At 46.7% G+C, this 16,289-nt stretch overlaps 1 protein-coding gene across 1 annotated transcript in view; it reads right to left on the bottom strand.

Moving 5' to 3' along the window:
* Positions 1-798: 798 nt before the first annotated feature.
* MOGAT2 (monoacylglycerol O-acyltransferase 2) overlaps positions 799-16,289 on the bottom strand; it is a 53,285-nt gene continuing 37,794 nt past the window's right edge. The window contains exons 3-6 of the mRNA XM_040426472.1: positions 8,226-8,430; positions 7,659-7,833; positions 5,983-6,182; positions 799-1,154 (exon numbers count right to left, since the gene is read on the bottom strand). Coding sequence (XP_040282406.1) covers positions 1,000-1,154; positions 5,983-6,182; positions 7,659-7,833; positions 8,226-8,430 — 735 coding nt within the window. The 3' untranslated portion in view covers positions 799-999. The remainder of the gene's footprint in view (positions 1,155-5,982; positions 6,183-7,658; positions 7,834-8,225; positions 8,431-16,289) is intronic.

Here is a 16,289-nt window from a genome sequence, read left to right on the forward strand (position 1 = left end):
TGTGGGAAACCGTCTGCAGCTGCGTTAAATAGGCTTAATCACCGTGAGACTGTCACTTACATTAGACTGCCCAGCAATGAATAGAACAGGGTTTTGTTATGGGATTAAATCGCGGTGCACTGCAAAGTGATGGCAATATGACATATACTATAGTCACAAAACCCCAGCTGAAGTCATCTCAGGACAAGGAACAGTAACTCCAATTATCTCCCCAAAAAATGAAGTAAATTATTTCTTAAAGGGGTTTCCAGGATCAGAAAACAGGGCTTCTTCATTCCAAAACTGCGCCACACCTCTCCGCAGGTCACGTGTGGTATTGCAGCTCAGCTGTGTTCAATTTAATGTGCTGAACTGCAATACCAGACCAGAGAGCAAAGCTGGGAATGTCATAAAAATACCCCTTTAAAACATTTGACCTGTTTTTTTTTTGTTGTTTTTTTTTTTGCTTTCGTTTAAAAAGGGTTCAAAATTCTGCAATAATCAATTTCATATTATATCTCCGCTCCGATTTTCTGAGACAGAGCTCCAAATCTCCTGCATAGCGATAGATATGTAATAAAATTCTGGCTGCCAGTAGCTACCACTAGAGGGAGCTCACTGCACACTTTGAAAAGTAATAGCAGAGTAACCTCCAGAGCTCCCTCCAGTGGTGACAGTTTTTTGTCCTGTTTTGTCGGAGCTCTGGATTTAAAAAATTAGATCCTGGCATGGCATGAGTGGGCTACAGCGCCCCTTACTAAACAATGCGGCTTATATTTAAGATGTCATTAAATAAGAAAGAATAATGGCTGAAAAAAATTAGTTAAAAATATTTTTATTTCTTTAAAAAAGTATCGGAATCTAATAATAAAAAAAAAATCTTGTAAATATTAGGAATTTCTTGTGAAATTTGTTACTTTGTTTTTCATGACTTTTGGATAATTATCGGAGGTCATTATGAATGCGGTAATTAGGGTCACATTAATGAGCAGGAATCACAGTGTCCACGGGGAGAGGTCACTATACGATGGTCAGGTGTCGCTCGGCCGGTACGTTATAATGGGCTTTGTTTTCCTCGAAGAGTTCCGAGAGCTTCTCCGTGTAGAGCTTGTGCAGGAGGTCCACCTCCTCCTTGGATGGGTGCGGATTTTCCGTCACTGGAATTGGCTTCCCAACTGCAAAAGCAGAGAAATGCACAATTATATACCGCAGAGAGATACAGGGCGATATTATACATATAAAATGATACAGCAGAGGATGCCCGGGTTATAGCGGCACACCACAGACCCGGAGTGCATCTCCTCTTCTGATTGTCATGAAAAGTGCTGAGTGTGAGTGGACATTAGGACAATTATGCGGTGCTATTAATACCGCCGTGCGGTCAGACATCCTGTGTAATAGTATCTGATAGGACACTGTGTGCAATGCACCGTTTGTTTGTCGCATTAGTCCTGGCCATTATACATCCGCCCTGCGTCCGGCTCATCGCATGGAGGCCTCTTCTGCTCATTAACCTCTCCTTAGTCATGTGACTTATTGCTTAAAATGATCCTGTTGGCAAATGGAGCGTGCCGCCATCCTTTCCGCCTCATTGGACAAAACTTGTCGCCGTCCTGTTATAGAGACTCAGACATCATCAATTATTCCAATGTTTACCTACAGATCAGCAGGATACATTGTGACGCCTCAGCACCTGGTCTACCAGAGGATCCCCCACCAGGCCCCCAGCTCTGATACCAAAGAGGGCCCCAAAAGGTCCAAGAGAAAAAAACATCTGGAGCCGATAACTTGCGCGAGGGTCTAGTTCTTTGAATCAAAATCTTAGACTTTATTGATAATACCAGGTTTGGGCCCTAAGAATAAATTTCCTCTGGTGGGCCCAAGGAACCCCAGTCTGACCCTTCTGGCACTGGTGAGGCAAAAGTTTGGACACCCCCTTTTAACTGGTGCAATTTGTAGTAAATGGACTTCTCATGTATGAAAGTGTTACTTTCAGCAGGATGTTGCACTGCCGCACTTTGCTGTGGCTGTCCGCATGGAGAGATGTGCAACTCCCTGGGCACTGGATCGGGCGTAGAGGACCGACAGAATGGCCCCCAAGGTCACCGGGTATAAAACAATCTAATTGTTGAGCCATTTCCGTCTGAGATCCGTTTTTTTAGACGGAAATAAAAGGACTGCATGCAGGATGGATCTCAGACGGGAAAGTTCTCAAACAAATGCCTAACGTGAAACAGGATCCGCTCTTTTTTTTTCTGTTCCTCTGATGGATCACAAGAACGGAAAAATTAAACGGAGATGTGATCTCTCCCTTAGAGGAGTACTCCTTAACCCCTTAAAAACCGGGTCTATTTCCATTTTTACATTTTAGATTTTTCCTCCCCACGTTCTTATAACCATAACTTTTTATATTTTTCCCGTTCACATAGCCATATAGGGGCTTATTTTTTGCCGGACAAGATGCATTTTTTAATGCCACCATTTAATTTACCACGTCTTGTATTAGAAAACGGGGAAAAATTATTTGTGTGGAGAAATAAAAAAACAGGATTCCGCCAAGGTTTTTGGGGTTTTGACATCACAGCGTTCACAATGTACTAAAAATGACCTGATGTCCTTATTCTGTCAATATGAATGCGGCGATACCAAACTTATTTTTTTTGTTTACTACTTTTAAAGAAATAAAAACCTTTGGAAAAAAAAAAAATTCTTTGCATCACTATATTCTGAAAACCAGAAATGTTTTATATTTCGATCTACAGAGCTGTTTGAGGGCTTGTTTTTTATTGTTTTATTGGTACCATTTTTGTAGCATTTAAGACTTTGTGATCCCCGTCATGAAATTTTTTGGGGGGGACAAGATGACAAAAAAAAATGGCAAATCGCGTGTTTTTTTTTTTTTTTTTTCCTTTCGGCATTCACTGCACAGGGTTTAAAAAAAAATAATTTTAATAATTCATTTTCAGATGTGGCGATACCCAATATGTTTATTTTTTTACTGTTTATATATTTTTTATGTAAAATTGGGAAAGGGGGGTGATTTAAACTTTTAATATATACAGTCAGGTCCATAAATATTGGGACATGGACACAATTCTAACATTTTTGGCTCTATACACCACCACAATGGATTTGAAATGCAGACTGTCAGATTTAATTTGAGGGGATTTACATCCAAATCCGGTGAACGGTGCAGGAATTACAACAGTTTGCATATGTGCCTCCCACTTGTTAAGGGACCAAAAGTAATGGGACAGAATAATAATCATAAATCAAACTTTCACTTTTTAATACTTGGTTGCAAATCCTTTGCAGTCAATTACAGCCTGAAGTCTGGAACGCATAGACATCACCAGACGCTGGGTTTCATCCCTGGTGATGCTCTGCCAGGCCTCTACTGCAACTGTCTTCAGTTCCTGCTTGTTCTTGGGGCATTTTCCCTTCAGTTTTGTCTTCAGCAAGTGAAATGCTCAATCGGATTCAGGTCCGGGGATTGACTTGGCCATTGCATAACATTCCACTTCTTTCCCTTAAAAACTCTTTGGTTGCTTTTGCAGTATGCTTTGGGTCATTGTCCATCTGCACTGTGAGGCGCCGTCCAATGAGTTCTGAAGCATTTGGCTGAATATGAGCAGATAATATTGCCCGAAACACTTCAGAATTCATCCTGCTGCTTTTGTCAGCAGTCACATCATGAATAAATACAAGAGAACCAGTTCCATTGGCAGCCATACATGCCCACGCCATGACACTACCACCACCATGCTTCACTGATGAGGTGGTATGCTTAGGATCATGAGCAGTTCCTTTCCTTCTCCATACTCTTCTCTTCCCATCACTCTGGTACAAGTTGATCTTGGTCTCATCTGTCCATAGGATGTTGTTCCAGAACTGTGAAGGCTTTTTTAGATGTCGTTTGGCAAACTCTAATCTGGCCTTCCTGTTTTTGAGGCTCACCAATGGTTTTCATCTTGTGGTGAACCCTCTGTATTCACTCTGGTGAAGTCTTCTCTTGATTGTTGACTTTGACACACATACACCTACCTCCTGGAGAGTGCTCTTGATCTGGCCAACTGTTGTGAAGGGTGTTTTCTTCACCAGGGAAAGAATTCTTCGGTCATCCACCACAGTTGTTTTCCGTGGTCTTCCGGGTCTTTTGGTGTTGCTGAGCTCACCGGTGCGTTCCTTCTTTTTAAGAATGTTCCAAACAGTTGTTTTGGCCGCGCCTAATTTTTTTGCTATCTCTCTGATGGGTTTGTTGTGTTTTTTCAGCCTAATGATGGCTTGCTTCACTGATAGTGACAGCTCTTTGGATCTCATCTTGAGAGTTGACAGCAACAGATTCCAAATCAAATAGCAGACTGGAAATGACCTCTGGACCTTTTATCTGCTCATTGTAATTGGGATAATGAGGGAATAACACACACCTGACCATGGAACAGCTGAGAAGACAATTGTCCCATTACTTTTGGTCCCTTAACAAGTGGGAGGCACATATGCAAACTGCTGTAATTCCTGCACCGTTCACCTGATTTGGATGGAAATACCCTCACATTAAAGCTGACAGTCTGCAGGTAAAGCACATCTTGTTTGTTTCATTTCAAATCCATTGTGGTGGTGTATAGAGCCCAAAATGTTAGAATTGTGTCCATGTCCCAATATTTATGGACCTGACTGTAGGTGGGTTTATTAGTTTTTTTTTTTAAACTTTTTTCACTTTTTTAATAACTAATAGGGCTCGTTCACACGACCGTGGTTTTGGTCCGCATCAGAGCCGCACTTTTTGCACTCCGTGTGCTGTCCGCAAACGTTTCTCCGTTCCGTGGCCCCGCTAAAATTATGATGCATGTCCTATTCTTGTCCGTTTTGCGGACAAGAATAGGCATTTCTATAATGGGCCTCCTGCTTCGTTCCACAAATTGCGAAAGGCACATGGGCGGCATCTGTGTTTTGCGGATCCGCAATTTGCGCATCTGTATGTGGAACCATTCACTTCAATGGGTCCGCAAAAAAAAACTGAAGGTACTCTGTGTGCATTCCGTTTCCGTATTTCTATTCTGCAAAAAAAAAAAAGAACATGTCCTATTATTGTCCGCATTATGGACAAGGATAGTACTGTTCTATTAGGGGCCGGCTGTTCTGTTCCGCAAAATACCGAATGTACACGGACGTCATCTGTATTTTTTCCGGATCCGTATTTTGAGGACCGCAAAATACATACGGTCGTGTGCAAGAGGCCTTAGCCCCCATAGGGGCCTCGTACATGGGAACTTTTGATCCCCTCTCCTATTTACCCTAAGGACTCATGCACATGAACGTATATTTTTTCCGTGTCCGTTCCGTTTTTTTTTTTGTGGAACCATTCATTTCAATGGGTCCGAAAAAAAAAAAAAAAAAAGCTACTCCGTGTGCATTTCGTTTCCGTATGTCTTTATGTCCTATTAATGTCCACATTACGGACCAGGATAGGACTGTTCTATTAGAGGCCAGCTGTTCCGTTCTGCAAAATACAGAATGCACATGGACGTCATCCGTATTTTTTGCGGACCGCAAAATTAATACGGTCGTGTGCATGAGCCCTAATAGAGATCTATCAGGGTGAATAGGATTTTTACACTCTCCATTCTAAGCTGTGCCTCGTGCATAGCTCAGTATGGAGAAAGCCATGACAGGCCTGGATCCCTTCAGAAGTGTCCAGGCTCCCATGGCAAACGATCGTAGCCCTGCAATTTCACTGCTGGGGCTCCGATTGGAGGGAAGAGGGAGCCGCATCCCTCTGCCTTCACTCACAGGTGCCGCAAAAGGCATTGATTGCAGCAACTGAGGGGTTAAATGACAGGGGTGGCGCGATCGCCGCTTCCAATCAGTGTGGGCGGGTGCCAGCTGTATGATACAGCCAGCACCCGCCGTGTATGGAGCTACAGAGGAAATATACATGCAGACGCATAACGCCGTATATATACGGCGTTAAGGGGTTAAAACTCTACAGCGCCCCCTACTTACCAACTGTGTTGATCGGCTTTCTATATGGTATTAGGCCAAAGCTGTACTGGAAGACCCCCCGGGCGTGGAACAGAGGTAGGGCCACCCCCATGACTTTTTGGAGCTTCTGCTGGATTGCTCTTAGCAGTGATCCTCTCGGGTTGTCCACTTGGTCAAAGAGGTCGTTTTCTCCGAAAGAAAAAGCTGGAACAAGGTGAGCCCTGAACACAGATAGTAACTAATGTCAGACTGAAGGTTTATTCAATTATTGATTACATCACTTTAAGGCTCCATTCACACGTCCTCAACGTGTTTTGCGGATCCACGGAGCCGCGGATCCGCAAAACACGGACAGCGGCAATTGCGGACAAGAATAGGACATGTTCTATTTTTTTCGGGAACGGAATTGCGGACCCGGAAGTGCGGGTCCGCAATTCCGTGTCCGGGCAGCACATCGTGCTGCCCCATAGGAATGAATGGGTCCGCAATTCCGTTCCGCAAAATGCGGAACGAAATTGCGGACGTGTGAATGGACCCTAAGTTCCCTGTCAATTGTGTATAGTCACAATTTGCCGGTGGAAACAGTCAGCAAGCTTGCTGGCAGACATAAGGGACATATAAGGGAAAATAATAGCATTCTTAATACAGAATGCTAAGTAAAATGTCTATTAGGCCTCATGCACGCGACCGTTGTGTGCACCCGTGGCTTTCAATGGGTCCGTTGAAAACTCGGAAAATGCACCGTTTGTCATCCGCCTCCGTGATCCGTGTATCCTGTCCGTCAAAAAAATATGGATCACGGACGACCCACGGACGAAAAAACGGTCACGGATCACGGCCCAACGGAACCCCGTTTTGCGGACCGTGAAAAAATACTGTCGTGTGCATGAGGCCTTAAGGGGTTAAAAATAATAAACAAATTTAACTCACCTCATCCACTTGGTCGCGTAGGGGATCTCCTCTTCTTTCTTCAGGACCTGGGTAAAGGACTTTTGATGACGTCACTGCGCTCATCACATGGTCCATCACCATGGTGATGGACCATGTGATGAGCGCAGTGACGTCACCACAGGTCCTTTTTCTCACAGATCATGAAAGAAGAAGACAGAAGAGAAGCCGGGCAAGTGGAGGAGGTGAGTTAAATTTTGTATATAAAAAATTTTTTAACCCCTCCAGCGCTATTGTACTATGCAGTCTGTATTCAGAATGCTATTATTTTCCCTTATAACCATGTTATAAGGGAAAATAATAAAGATCGGGTCTCCATCCCGATCATCTAGCAACCATGCGTGAAAATCACACCGCATCCGCACTTGCTTGCGATTTTCACGCAGCCCCATTCACTTCTATGGGGCCTGCGTTGCGTGAAAAACGCACAATATAGAGCATGCTGCGATTTTCACGCAACGCACAAGTGATGCGTGAAAATCACCGCTCATGTGCACAGCCCCATAGAAATGAATGGGTCGGGATTCAGTGCGGGTGCAATGCGTTCACCTCACGCATCGCACCCGCGCGGAATACTCGCCCGTGTGAAAGGCGCCTAACAGCCTACCTGGCCTCCTGTAATACAGTATAAAGTCAATATTTCCCAGAATACAAATCGTCAGAGCAAGCTCTGTGCAGACACTGAACAAGCAGGGTATGCTGAGAGATTTAAGCTCAGAAGCTGAAGAATTGTGAATATTTGAAATTACCCATTTTCGATGGCAAGTCTAATAAATCCTTTCCTGTTTTTCAGCAATATGGTACAAGCCCCAGGTCGAGCATCCAAGGCTTCCGGGGCTCCGCCCACTGCGATGACTAACGCGGTTCCACTTTTCTTTTGTCTCAGCACGTAGGAAGCGCTTTCCTTGTCAGACGGGATCAATCCTGAAAGATAGCAATGTTTTTAAAGAATATTTCAGTAAATATGTTTCATATTCACAGAGGAAATGATGCGCGTTCGATCCGCCGATCAGGGCTCATATAGCCGGAGCTAGGCTTGGTTCAGTAAGTCTGCTACCCCTGCCCTGTATCTAAATATCTTGGCCTTGGCTCGCTGGTGCCCACTTGACATTGAGCAGCCGGGTCACATGTCCTAACAGACCCCGCCCCCCGGCCATGCCCCTGCGATCAATTTGATCAGTCATTCCCCAGAATTTTCAGAATGCAAATCGGATAAAATAAGATTCACCAAATCCAAGGGATCGGTCCATCGATCCGCCCATTCTGATAATAAATCTGAGATGCACGAATATTCACTCATCCTATCTAGTACTTACCGCCGCACATTATGTAGTCCCTGAAAAATGGCGCCCGGAACCAAAGTGGTAACATCAGGAGGTACGGATTAATTCCCGGGTACAAGTCAGAAAATCCGGTGGCCTCTGTGCAGAAGTTTGTGAAACCTCCGGCGATGAGGACCCCATGTGGATGGACGCCAATAATATAGTTCTTACTTGGATCCAAATCTGCTGTTTTAATCAACTGCAAAATACACAGAATTCTGCTTAAAGGGAATGTCCACATCTGGGTAGTATTAATCTAGAGATAACATGGAGTCACCGAGTACATACATTACTTATCCTGAGTTACATCCTGTATTATACTCCAGAGCTGCACTCACTATTCTGCTGGTGCAGTCACTGTGTACATACATTACTTATCCTGTACTGATCCTGAGTTACATCCTATATTATACTCCAGAGCTGCACTCACTATTCTGCTGGTGCAGTCACTGTGTACATACATTACTTATCCTGTACTGATCCTGAGTTACATCCTGTATTATACTGCAGAGCTGTACTCACTATTCTGCTGGTGCAGTCACTGTGTACATACATTACTTATCCTGTACTGATCCTGAGTTACATCCTGTATTATACTCCAGAGCTGCACTCACTATTCTGCTGGTGCAGTCACTGTGTACATACATTACTTATCCTGTACTGATCCTGAGTTACATCCTGTATTATACTCCAGAGCTGCACTCACTATTCTGCTGGTGCAGTCACTGTGTACATACATTACATTACTTATCCTGTACTGATACTGAGTTACATCCTGTATTATACTCCAGAGCTGCACTCACTATTCTGCTGGTGCAGTCACTGTGTACATACATTACATTACTTATCCTGTACTGATCCTGAGTTACATCCTGTATTATACTCCAGAGCTGCACTCACTATTCTGCTGGTGCAGTCACTGTGTACATACATTACATTACTTATCCTGTACTGATCCTGAGTTACATCCTGTATTATACTCCAGAGCTGCACTCACTATTCTGCTGGTGCAGTCACTGTGTACATACATTACATTACTTATCCTGTACTGATCCTGAGTTACATCCTGTATTATACTCCAGAGCTGCACTCACTATTCTGCTGGTGCAGTCACTGTGTACATACATTACATTACTTATCCTGTACTGATCCTGAGGTACATCCTGTAGTATACTCCAGAGCTGTACTCACTATTCTGCTGGTGCAGTCACTGTGTACATACATTACATTACTTATCCTGTACTGATCCTGAGTTACATCCTGTATTATACTCCAGAGCTGCACTCACTATTCTGCTGGTGCAGTCACTGTGTACATACATTACATTACTTATCCTGTTTTGATCCTGAGTTACATCCTGTATTATACTCCAGAGCTGCACTCACTATTCTGCTGGTGCAGTCACTGTGTACATACATTACATTACTTATCCTGTACTGATCCTGAGTTACATCCTGTATTATACTCCAGAGCTGCACTCACTATTCTGCTGGTGCAGTCACTGTGTACATACATTACTTATCCTGTACTGATCCTGAGTTACATCCTGTATTATACTCCAGAGCTGCACTCACTATTCTGCTGGTACAGTCACTGTGTACATACATTACTTATCCTGTACTGATCCTGAGTTTTACAGCAAGACACGGAGGCTCCTATTGCTATCTCCTTCTTTACTGTCCACCTTATAGCAGCAAAGAAAAACTTTACATAACATGACGTAACCATGGTAACATCACCCCTCCCCTCATAGTCCATATAATAAACGGCTCCTCCTATAGATCCTCCTCTTTCTTTGCTGCTGCCACCAAGATAAGTACTCATTTTGGCAGCTCCTGTGTCTATATATTTTGCATTAGATTGTGCATTCTATTGGTATTGCTGTTATTTGTCATCTGCTGTTGGTACTAGCTTCTGCTAGCGTTTATATTACTGCGTTTGCTTGGGATTCCTTCCCTGCACCCTATGTTTTGCGATTTTCCTTTTCCTAAGACTTTTAGGTTCCGTTTTACCTCCCCATAGGCTCCGCTTTTTGCGGTGAGTCTTTGTACCCCATTCCAGTGTATTTACAGTTTTTTCCCCGTCTTTCCCCATCGGCGCTGCGGTTTTCCCGCGCTCACCTTAGTCTTCTCCATGGCCGCGTGATCTCGCGAGATCCCGGCGGCCATCTTGGTACTCCTTTGGCCGTCTCCCGCTTGTTCTCGCGGGATTTCGGCGGCCATTTTAATTTCTTCTGTTTCTTCCCGCCGGCTATCGCGGGACCTCGGCGGCACTTCCTGTTCCTCCGCATCTGTTCCTGTGATCCAGTCGCCTGTATCGGCGCTCCTGCAAATCGGGTGACTAACCCTGCCTTCCTCCCCTAATCGCTTCCCCGGCACTATTGTTAGCTAGCCGCTATTAGGCCGCATATATATTATTAGCCGTTGCTCAGTTGCCATTATCTTCATCAGGGAGACATATATATATATATTGAGAGATATAGTTTCTTTAGACTCATCATGGAGGCCTCGGCACCCTCTTCCCCTGATAGGGATACCCATAGTGGGGCTGACAACCAGGCAGTAGCGCTGCAGCGCTCTGTCACGGCCGCAATTACTGCTGCAATGGACTCCATGTCTTCTGTGCTATCTCAGACGATAGCACAGGCTCTGGCTGGCCATCCTGTTTCAGGGTCTGTGCAGCCTGCGGCCCCCACAGCTCAGCAACCTCCTAGGAATAGTCCTGTGTCACAGGTACAATTGACTGGTGCGCCTCCGGCCACCCTTGAACACGCGCATAGATCGCGTAAGAGAGCCTTTCCGCGCCAGGCAGAACGGGCGCGGCCTTGGAAATGCGCTAGAGCGCAACAATTGAGTGATTCTGACGCCGAGATTGGGTCAGATGAGGAGGCCTTTGCTGATACAAATGCTGAGTCTGAGGAAGATACACATGCGGGACCCAGTTCCCCAAACTGCCCCATTCCTTCCACTTCTCAAGTGAAGGATTCCTCTGCTAGGGCCACTCCGGTTTCCTCCCTTGTCGATCATTTGGGAGAGCCCATGTTTGACCCTAACGCCCTCCACCATCCCAGATCGGCGGAGTGGCTGCCGACGGACCATGTTGGCAAATACTTGGAACATTGGGTCCGCCGCCCCCTTAGTAAGGAGGCGAGAAATAAGATGAAGGCTGAATGCCCTAGGCCCATTGTGCCTAATAAGGTTTGTGACACCCCTGTGGTAGATCCCAAGGTCACACAATTCCTCGCCAAGTCCGGCTGGAATCCCCGTAAGGGGTTAGACTCAGCTCTGCGTAGCTGTCAGGACAAGCTCCTGGATGTGTTTGGTCCGCTAGCCAAACTTTTTGAGATGGCTGAGAATGCCAGATCGGATGGGTCCCCTATTGACCCCGAGGAAATGAGAGGCTGGATCCAACGTGCAATCTGCATCGCTGGCAACGCCAATTCCTCTCTAGCAATAGAGAGAAGGAAGGCAATTTTATTTAAAATTGACCCGAAACTGGCCAACCTGGCCCTTACCGAATCAGGCGCAGATGCTCAGGGTCATCTCTTTGGAGACTCCTTTATTAAGGATTTGAGCCGGTTCGTGGGAGCTTTCACTGCCCTAGATAAGGCCCAATCTTCAATTAGGAGAGTATTTCAGGGACGGGTCTCCACCAGGGCCGGCAGTATTAGGGGCCGTCTGTCCGGCCGTTCCAATTTTCAAGCCCGCAACGCGGGCAGAGGCTCCTTTCAGCAACGCCCCGCCTTCCAGGAACAGAGGTTTCCATCCCCGTTCTTCCCTGCAAGAGGTGGACAATGGCGTGGCAGACCCTACAGAGGAAATCAGTCCTCACGACGACATTTCGGTAAGTCCTCCCCCGATGGGGGTTTCTTTAGAGCATTGCATAGGGGGCAGACTCCGGCATTTTTCCCCTGCTTGGGCGGTAATAACATCCGACCCTTGGATTTTATCCACTGTAGAAGGCTTTCACGTGGAACTCGTGGCTTCGCCAGACCAGATTCCTACCCCCCCCACCTCCCTGCTGTCTCGCCCCGACACCGCGCTGGTAGACCTAGAGCTCACTTCCCTCTACCACAAGCGGGCGATCGAGAGGGCACCACCAGACAGGTCAGGTGTCATCAGCTCTATCTTTCTGGTCCAGAAGAAAGGGGGTCAGATGCGCCCTGTTATCAATTTACGGGCTCTGAATGCGATTGTCCAATATCGCCACTTCAAGATGGAGGGCATCCATCTACTCCGAGATCTCCTCATGCCGGGCGATTGGTTTGTGAAACTAGACCTCAAGGACGCTTACTTAACAGTACCTGTATCCGCCCCATCCAGGGACTTACTGCGTTTCCTGTGGAAGGGAGAAATCTGGAGGTTCTCTTGCCTCCCTTTCGGCCTTTCATCAGCACCATGGTGCTTCACGAAACTGATGCGACCAGTGGTGGCCTGGCTCCGCAGTCGTGGAGTCCGCCTCATAATCTACCTGGACGACATTCTGATAATGCACCAGTCAACGGACCTTCTATCCCGTCTAGGTTTTCTCGTCAATCACGAGAAGTCATGCTTAGAACCATCACAGAGGATGGAGTTTTTGGGTTTCACCGTGGATTCGGTGTCCGAATCCCTCTCTCTACCCATAACGAAGCTGCGTGCCATACGCAAGGAACTCAGACATGCCCTGTCTATACCTCAGCTGTCCCTGCGCCACTTAGCCAGGATCATCGGTCTTCTCGCCTCGTCGATCCAAGCAGTGTTTCCAGCCCCATTGCACTACAGGGCCCTTCAACGCTTAAAGATAGCGCATCTCCGCTCTGGCGCTACGTTCGCAGACACTCTGATCCTGGACCCGGAATCTCGGGAAGAGATCTCTTGGTGGATCGACAACCTGGAGGCATGGAACGGCAAGGCGATATTCGGCTTACATCCCGATTTCACTGTCGAATCGGACGCCAGTCTTCACGGTTGGGGTGCCCACTGCAACGGGATCTCCACGGGCGGTCGGTGGTCCACAGAAGAGGCACGACTTCATATCAACGCGTTGGAACTTCTTGCCGGTTCCTTTGCCATTCGGAGTTTCACCAACGGGATGGCTCGGGCGTGCATTCGTTTGAGGATGGACAATGTGTCTGCAGTGCGATACATCAACCGGTTGGGAGGTACGCGCTCGGCTACCTTGGCTCGGTTAGCGAAAGATTTCTGGTCCTTTTGTCTCTCCAGAGAGGTCATGGTTCAAGCGGAATATCTCCCGGGACTCCACAACAGTCGGGCGGATTGGGGCTCTCGCTACCTTACGGACAGCAGCGATTGGATGCTAGCGCCAGAAACATTTTCAGAGTTATCCAGGAATTGGGGTCCTTTTGCTATAGACCTATTTGCCTCACGTCTGAACACCCAGCTTCCACGGTTTTTCAGCTGGCGCCCGGATCCGGCGGCAGAGGCAGTGGACGCGTTCCTTCAACCCTGGGCCGGCCCGCTGATGTATGCATTCCCGCCATTTGCTATGATCCCGAGGATGATGTTACATGTCCGTCGTCATCTGGCCGAATTGGTAGTGGTGGTCCCCTTCTGGGGGACTCAAGCTTGGTTTCCGTCTCTTCTGGGTCTCCTGATAGAGGTGCCGTTTCTTCTCCCGAATCGGATGGATCTCCTCCAGGACCCTCGAGGATTACACCACCCGCTCCTGGTGGACGGATCCCTACGTCTGATAGCCCGCCGGATCTCAGGACGCCTGGAGAAATCGGTGATATTTCGGAGGCAACTAGACGCCTTTTGGACAACGCATGGGCTCCCGGCACCAGAAAATCTTATCGGGCAGCCTGGCGAGCTTGGTCTGGTTGGTGCGTGGAACGGGACTTGGATCCCGTTTCGGCCCCTGTGAACCATCTTCTAGACTTTCTTACTTCCCTTTTCGAAGCGGGTAAAGCTTATCGGACAATTAATTTGTTCAGATCCGCTATTTCGTCTACGCATCAGGGTTTTGATGGTGTCCCTGCGGGACAGCACCCTTCCGTATCACGTTTGCTTCGCGGTTCCCGCATGTCTCGTCCTCCCCGTCCTCGCTTTACCACGACTTGGGACGTGTCTTTGGTTTTGTCCTTTTTATCCAACTGGCCAGGTAACTCGGATCTCACCTTACGGCAGTTGTCGGCCAAATTAGTGGTTCTTTTTTGCCTTATATCCTGTAAGCGGGTCTCTGATGTTCGGGCGCTTGATCACGACGCCAGATCATTCACTCCGGAGGGGGTCACCTTCAATATATCCAGACGTACTAAGACCAACATTAGGTCGGTCTCTTACCCATCATTTCCAGCTTCGCCGGTTCTTTGTCCGGTGGCTTGTTTGAAGGAGTATGAATCCCGGACGCGTACTTACCGGTCGTCTTCGGTCCCTCAGCTTTTCTTATCCATTCGGCATCCGTTTGGTCCTGTATCCAGCCCTACTTTGGCGCGCTGGATGAAATGGATTATGTCGTTAGCAGGAATTGATACTTCCATATTTACAGCTCATTCCGCTAGAGGCGCATCAGCTACCGCCTTGGCTATTTCGGGGGCACGATTGGAGGATATTCTACGTCTTGCGGACTGGTCTTTGGCATCGACATTCAGGGAGTATTATTTTAGACCGCCTCCACATTTGTTTTCTGCTGTGATTGCTCAACTTTAAACTTAGCAATAGGAGCCTCCGTGTCTTGCTGTAAAACTAGGTGATTTTCCTAGTCTATGACGGAAAGTCATGGTTTTATTAAAGACACGGAGGCGAGTATTGCCCACCCTGGGTTTCCCTCCCTTATAATGTATTTTCTGTGGTTTTCACTCTGATTTGCATGCTTTGTCTGCATAGTCGGCTTAAGATATTTATTATGGCAGGATCGCGTATGACTGGCGATGTATTCTTCTGCCCATTGCTTAATTTGTTTATTACTTTCAGGAGGAAGTTGATTCGCTACGGGCTTCAATTGCTCTGCTCCAGTTGTAGCCATGTTGGCTTTCAAGGAAGAAGGGTTCCAGTGATCTCAGCTGATGTTCGTTCGGATGTTCCGGTTGTTCCATGCTGGTCGTTCTTCCAGATTCAAGGTTCCGGTTTCGTGTGTGATGGTTCCGGTTATGGTGTCAGGCTCGTAAAGAAAGAGGAGGATCTATAGGAGGAGCCGTTTATTATATGGACTATGAGGGGAGGGGTGATGTTACCATGGTTACGTCATGTTATGTAAAGTTTTTCTTTGCTGCTATAAGGTGGACAGTAAAGAAGGAGATAGCAATACTCGCCTCCGTGTCTTTAATAAAACCATGACTTTCCGTCATAGACTAGGAAAATCACCTAGTTACATCCTGTATTATACTCCAGAGCTGCACTCACTATTCTGCTGGTGCAGTCACTGTGTACATACATTACTTATCCTGTACTGATCCTGAGTTACATCCTGTATTATACTCCAGAGCTGCACTCACTATTCTGCTGGTGCAGTCACTGTGTACATACATTACATTACTTATCCTGTACTGATCCTGAGTTACATCCTGTATTATACTCCAGAGCTGCACTCACTATTCTGCTGGTGCAGTCACTGTGTACATACGTTACGAGCGGTGCGCCACATGTGCCTGTAAAGGATTTCTAAAACTAATCCCTAGACAGTGCCTGAACGCAAAGGGTTTTTCTGAGTGTACAATATTGATGACCTATCCCCAATACCAGATTGGTAGGGGGTCCACTGATCTGCTGTTCGAAGAAGCCACGGTATTTTGGTGAGCGCCGCGACCTCTCAACGTCACTTTTATTGCTCGCATGGCTTATATGCCGCTTAGTCCTATTCTAGTGACTGGACTTGGGCTGCAATACCAAGCACAGCCACTGTATCATGTGTGGCGCTGTACTGTGAGGGGGGAACAACATGCACCGGAGCTACACAGCATCTCCGGAGAGCAGATCGGCAGGGGTGCCGGTAATCAGACCCCACCAATCAGATATTGGCGACCTATCCTGAGGATGGGCCATTAATAATGTATTTCTGGAAAACGCCTTTAAAACAGAAAAATGTCGGAGGTCTTGAAAAGAGATCACTTCTTGTATG

The sequence above is a fragment of the Bufo bufo genome, chromosome 3, assembly GCF_905171765.1.
Source record: "Bufo bufo chromosome 3, aBufBuf1.1, whole genome shotgun sequence".
NCBI classification, from domain to species: domain Eukaryota; kingdom Metazoa; phylum Chordata; class Amphibia; order Anura; family Bufonidae; genus Bufo; species Bufo bufo.